This window comes from Cyprinodon variegatus, unplaced genomic scaffold, assembly GCF_000732505.1.
Source record: "Cyprinodon variegatus isolate N-32 unplaced genomic scaffold, C_variegatus-1.0 Scaffold413, whole genome shotgun sequence".
Taxonomy (NCBI): Eukaryota; Metazoa; Chordata; class Actinopteri; order Cyprinodontiformes; family Cyprinodontidae; genus Cyprinodon; species Cyprinodon variegatus.
The window spans coordinates 71255-76913 of record NW_015150866.1 but is presented as its reverse complement, the minus strand read 5'-3'; the positions used below and the strand labels follow the sequence as shown (position 1 = coordinate 76913).

Below are 5659 nucleotides of genomic sequence, written 5' to 3'. Positions count from 1 at the left end.
TGGGGAGAAGCAGCAAATAGCTAACCTGACTCCGCCCGATGTATTTGCTCTGCAAATCTTTCTGGAAACCTTCAGTTGAAGTAATTTTGGGAAGGGGGAAAAATACTGGTTAGCTGATTGGCCTATGTTGGTGATAGACGGGCCAAATAAACCAATCAGATCAACGAAGCATATGACGTCACGGAGTGACGAAGAAGAGGAGCCAATTGATAGATCAAACTCTTGTCGAAACCAGTCGGGAGAAGAGAAAAGCCTCCAGAGCAGTGTTTTGCTCTTCTTTCAGTGAAGAAATACTCTGTAATTCCGATAAAACTTGCTCGATAGCCACGCTAACGCTAGTTTCATCGGCTGAAGCCGCCATGTTCTTTAGACTGAACTGTCGCGCTTCTCGTTGCGTCACAGCTCAACCCGCCTCAAAGCCAACGCTGATTGGACGTTCGTTTGGAGAACGGCTCCAAATTTTCTTTAACGGAGTCCCAAGACTGATCTGCGAGTGAAACCTTGAAAGCTCGCGAGATCAGGATGGTCTCACGAGGCTAGGTCTGGTGGTAACCAGGCGGCATTAGAATGACAGAATTTCGTTGGCCTCCGTTGTTCTGAATTTCCCTTGAAATATATGATACTGGTAGCCCACTTCCACTTAGCCTGCCTCAAATAAAATGCTGCTGTGATGGCAGAACAGTTTCCATTGATTCTTTTTAAAACTCAGTTTGGCCAAGATTTCCATTCTGTGTCTTTTTTTTCTTCATATTGCCGCACAGAAAAATCGCAGCTGCTGGAAGATGTCTGAATAATGTTCTGTATACCGTTATGGTAACTGTACTTTTTCAGTAAATGAACCTAGTATTTTATAGGTTCAAAGACACAAAAAATCTTGTTTTTTTTTTCATTCCACTGGTAGTCTGTTTTCATCAAATAGAAATAGAGGCCTGCCTCTATTTCTGGCCTTCTTCCAATAAAGACCAGGACCAAGATTTACCTGAGTGAAATAAAGGCCCCTTGCCTATATTAGAGGATTTATAGTATATAGATATATATATATATAGATATATATAATTTCATCAGCATGCGTACCTTTTCTCTCCCCAGCCGGAGCCAACAGCAACAGGCTACACAAAAGGTCCCTGAGGAGACGGAGTAAAGATGTCAGCAGCCAACAGGAACAGAGGGCACAGCTCTGAGCGACACTGAAAGGACATGCAACAGAGAGCCACAAAGGAACCTCCTTCTAAAGAAGCATGGACACGAATACAAATGCCAGACCAAAAAGATAGCATGCCCTACCCTGTATATAAACTCATGAAAGCACATCTAGACAATAATAAAAAAAAACCTGACTGATGTTCCTGATCTTTGAATGTCATCCTGCTTCCTCTGAAGGTAAAGTCCTCAAATACAAATCTTATTTATGATTCAGCATCCTGGAGTTAATCTGTTGGCACTGTTTACTAGAGGCTGCAGGGTCACATGCATAGAGCTCAGGAAGGGTGAATTCAGTTCAACCCTTCCTTTTATTAAATTTACCTTTTTTCTAGATCTGTGTTCCTTAAAAGTGCTGTAGTTTCTTAGATTCCTCCTTTTTAGAGCCACACAGTGGATATCAGTCTTTTTGGTTGTGACATAGATAACTGATACAGCATTTTATCTCAACGCGACCGTAAGTATGATATCCACGGTGCCACCAGGGCAACATAGTATTAGAAACCTGATTCAGCCACCCTGGATTGAAATAATCGGCACGTATGCACTTTGGAGACTTCTCTCATGTCTGTGCTAATCATTTGAATCCAGTGCACCTTAAATATATTTCTGTAACTTCTTTTTCTTTTTTCAACCTATCAAAAGAGATGGGAGGGAAACAGTGCCATGCATCTTAAACCCCTGAAACAACAAACTTCAATGTATTTCAAATGACTTTTTGTGACAGACTAACAAAGCAATGTAGAGCTGTAAAAGAGAAGAGGTCACATTTTGCTCAAATCAGTACAATAAAAATAAATTAAAGTATTCAAATATTCAGTTCTTTCACATTTTCATCCATCCTTATATCAACTCTGATCAGACTCAACAAGCATCACTAAATAGATTATGATTATGTCAAGGTAAAGCATGCTGTTCATTTGTACATAGCTCCCTTAATTATGATACTATACATAAAACCTAAAGCAACTAATTACCGTCACAAGTCACCTGTTTGATAAAATGCGTCGGTATGAATCGGGCTGTTCTTTCAAAGCCTTAAGGGCTGGTTATACACCTGCAGCAGTTTGGTGCGCATATTTTTGCCCAATAGTGAAGCGTGGTCTGCGCTATGTTATTCCATGCCAAAACGCAAGAGGGACAATCATGAACTAGCTAGGATTGTGGGTGGGGGGGACATATCTGAGTTAACTGCCACACACACAGACAACCTGCTTTCTGAGCATAAACCAGGAAACCCAGATCTAAAAAGGGAGAGAGAATACAGCAGAACCATAACCTGAGCTTCAATATTCCCATTCAAAGACATGGTGGTGGCAGCATTAGACCGTGGGCTTTATTTCTTCTTTAAAAACAAGAAATCTGGTCAGGGTTGATTACTATGAAAGGGTATAAAAGACAATGCTGGAGTAGAGGTTCACTTTTCAGCAGACTTACAACCATAAATAGGTAGCATGAGCCTAAACGGATTGGTTTTAAAGCCAAGACTTAAAAGCAAAGTTAACAGACTCTCTGTGTCCCAAGCCACTGAGTACATTTGCAAAGCTGGCAAAAACATAGCAAAGAGGCAATGCAAAAGCAAAACCTGGCTTCTATAAAGTATCGGTTGAGGAGGACTGATTACAAACACATGCCACACTTTACTTTTTCTATTATTTCAAAATCAGGCATAGCGTTAATTAATTAGAATGTAACTTAAATACATTGAAGTTTGTGAGTGTGAAAAAAAGTAAAACGTTTTAGGGGTGTGAATATTTTTGCAAGGTGCTGAATACCCCCCTGAGCTACACCTTAGGGGTATTTTAATCAATCTAGAAGGTGAGCATCTACAGTAGTTTTGCACACTTGATCCTTATTTATCACTCCCCAGTGCAAAATGGTGCCTTATTTTCCATCTCCACTGATATGAGAACAGTGTTTCACTGTAAATATCCTATCTGTAATTTTCTGAACAGCAGGATCTGTCCATAACTTGCACAGTGCAGACAGTTTCACTCTAAAATGAAAATCCTGCTCCGATTAAAATTACTTGCTTCAATTGGTAACAAGAATTTGAATGAGCCCAACTTAAATTTTTAGTTTTCAATTTATAAACTTAAAAAAATTAGTTGGATCAACTCGATTCAATTACTTGTTACCAGTTGAAGCAATTCATTTCAGTTGGAGCAGCATTTTCTTTTGGGAGTGTTTAACTTTTTTTTTTTTGGTTTATAGTATTTATCACCAGCAAACTTATGAGTTTGCTGAGTGTTTGCGCTCTTAGAGCCGACTGCACCGAGGAGGACACGTAGAGCATGTTTTCATTAAAGCCTGTTTGCTGGGGAGGGTTCATGCTGTATTTAGAGTATCGTCATACTTCATTGCAAAGATGCTTCTTGATCCATCGTGAAGCTGGAAGTAGTTCAGATATAAGTGGTTTTGGGGGAGGGGGCAGTTTGGTGAGGCTTTTAGGGTCAATGTTTGGCTTGCTTTTCAAAGAAAACTGATGGGTTGATCTCAAAAACCTCTGTGTCTTGAAATAAGGAAAGGTCAAGTGTCTATATTGACAGGTTTGGAAAATCTTGACATTTTACCAAGGGTGGAGTGGGTAATATTTCTGGAATTGGACTGACAAAGTTAGAAGTTCAAGAATAAATGTGGTTCTGTATCACTGTTTTACCGTTTACTGAATGCAACAAACACAGCAAACTAAACACAGATAACTGCTGTTGGGACCTGTTCCAGATTCTGACTCCTGATGTGACCAGACAGCACATTTCAACGAATAAAACATTGTCCTAATTTGTCTCAGTGGTCTCATTCTTCAGTTTTTTTCCTTTTTGGATTTTCAGTTTGGTGCGTCTGAAATGATGAGAGACACATGCACTAATTTATTTATTTTGTCATTTCCTGGAAAAGGGTTTCCTTGAAGTCACAACATTTTAGGTAAACTGAAGCACAGCCCTGGCTTTGAGTTTGTTTTTGCCTTCCTGTCTGACTAAACCGTGGAAAAACACGTGATAAATGGCTCCTTCATCAGCAGCTACAGTGGCTACCTTCACTGCAGCAGAGGCCTGGGACAAACCCACTCTATGTGTTGGTTTGGTCTCTTTTGGGGAGCTGAGATGCCGGTATGAGGTCATGTGTGGTAGCTTTACAACCGATCACATTGTTTATTCATCTGGCTCGTTATAGAAGGAAATCTGAATGGAAAGGACCAACAGTGGTGTCAAAAGTTCCCACATTTATTACTTAAGTAGAAGTATAGATACTGCAGTTTAAAAACACTCTGGTAAAAGTTGAAGTATCAACTTGACCTCTTTACTCAAATAAAAGTGAAAAAGTATGTTCTCCAAAAACTACTAAAAGTGTAAACCTATAAAGTAACCTTTAAAAAAAACAGCCAGCCAGATGCCACTATATCAATTGAAAGTTGAATTTTTCTAACTATCTATAAAAATTCTTTGAGATAGAGACTAGGATGAGGGAGGTTTTGTTGGTCTCCATCTCCAGATACGCTCTCTCCTGTGTCCGACCTTTCAGACATTTCAACATATTTTTCTGAATCCTACATTGTAGCATGGCATAGACAATTCACGTTAGCAGTTTGAAGAACACCTGCTTGCTTCTGATGATTTCCTTTAGCTAACCAATGAGTGTTTGCGTTATATGACTCATCCAATGACACTAGTTTTCACTAGATGTGGATGAAGCCAATGATCTGCATTGGATGGAGCACATGACGTGAAATAAATATTTATAAACATTAAACCGAAGCCAAGAGTAATGAGTAACGTTTGTTTTAAAGATGTAAGGAATAGAAAGTACAGATACTTGTGTGAGAATGTAATGAGTAGAAGTCAGAAGTAGGAAGAAAAAAAAGTAATGGAGTAAAGTATAGATACCTAAAAAGTGTACTTAAGTACAGTAATGAAGTATTTGTACTTGGTTACTTGACACCTCTGTGGACCAATATGTTAAATGTACCCACTGTACAAATTTAAAGGTGTTTATATATTATTAATTAGCAGTTTGCAATGTCACAGCCTCAAACTTCTTGGGATTTTATTGGCAATGTTGCTGAAATGGATACACATGAGGATATTTTTCTGAGCATAGATATTTCACTGGATGCAGCAGGATGAAATAAAAAGGTCGAAACAAAACCAAATGTTTGAAGAAGTTGAGGACAAAGGTCAAAAGTGCATCTCCACTCGCTGGGTGTGCACTATGAAAGAAAGTGAAAATGGATTAGTACCAAAGGCAAGGCTTGTTGCACGGGGATTCCAGGAACTACAAGTTTCTGACTTACAAAAGGACTTACCTACCTGTGCCTCAGAGTCACTGAGACTCCTAGTAGCAGTGATATGTCAGAAACAATGGAAACTTCACTCCATGGACATTAAATCTGCTTTCCTACAAGGAATGGAACTATGCAGACATTTTCATCAAACCACCTCCAGAGGCTAATAGCACAGGT

The 5659-nt window shown here is 39.3% G+C and overlaps 1 protein-coding gene across 1 annotated transcript in view; it reads left to right on the top strand.

The window, feature by feature from the left end:
* Positions 1–3987, top strand: part of LOC107093209 (aggrecan core protein-like) — a 30987-nt gene extending 27000 nt beyond the window's left edge. The window contains exon 18 of the mRNA XM_015388094.1: positions 1090–3987. Within this exon, the coding sequence (XP_015243580.1) occupies positions 1090–1181 (92 nt within the window). The 3' untranslated portion in view covers positions 1182–3987. The remainder of the gene's footprint in view (positions 1–1089) is intronic.
* Positions 3988–5659: the final 1672 nt, after the last annotated feature.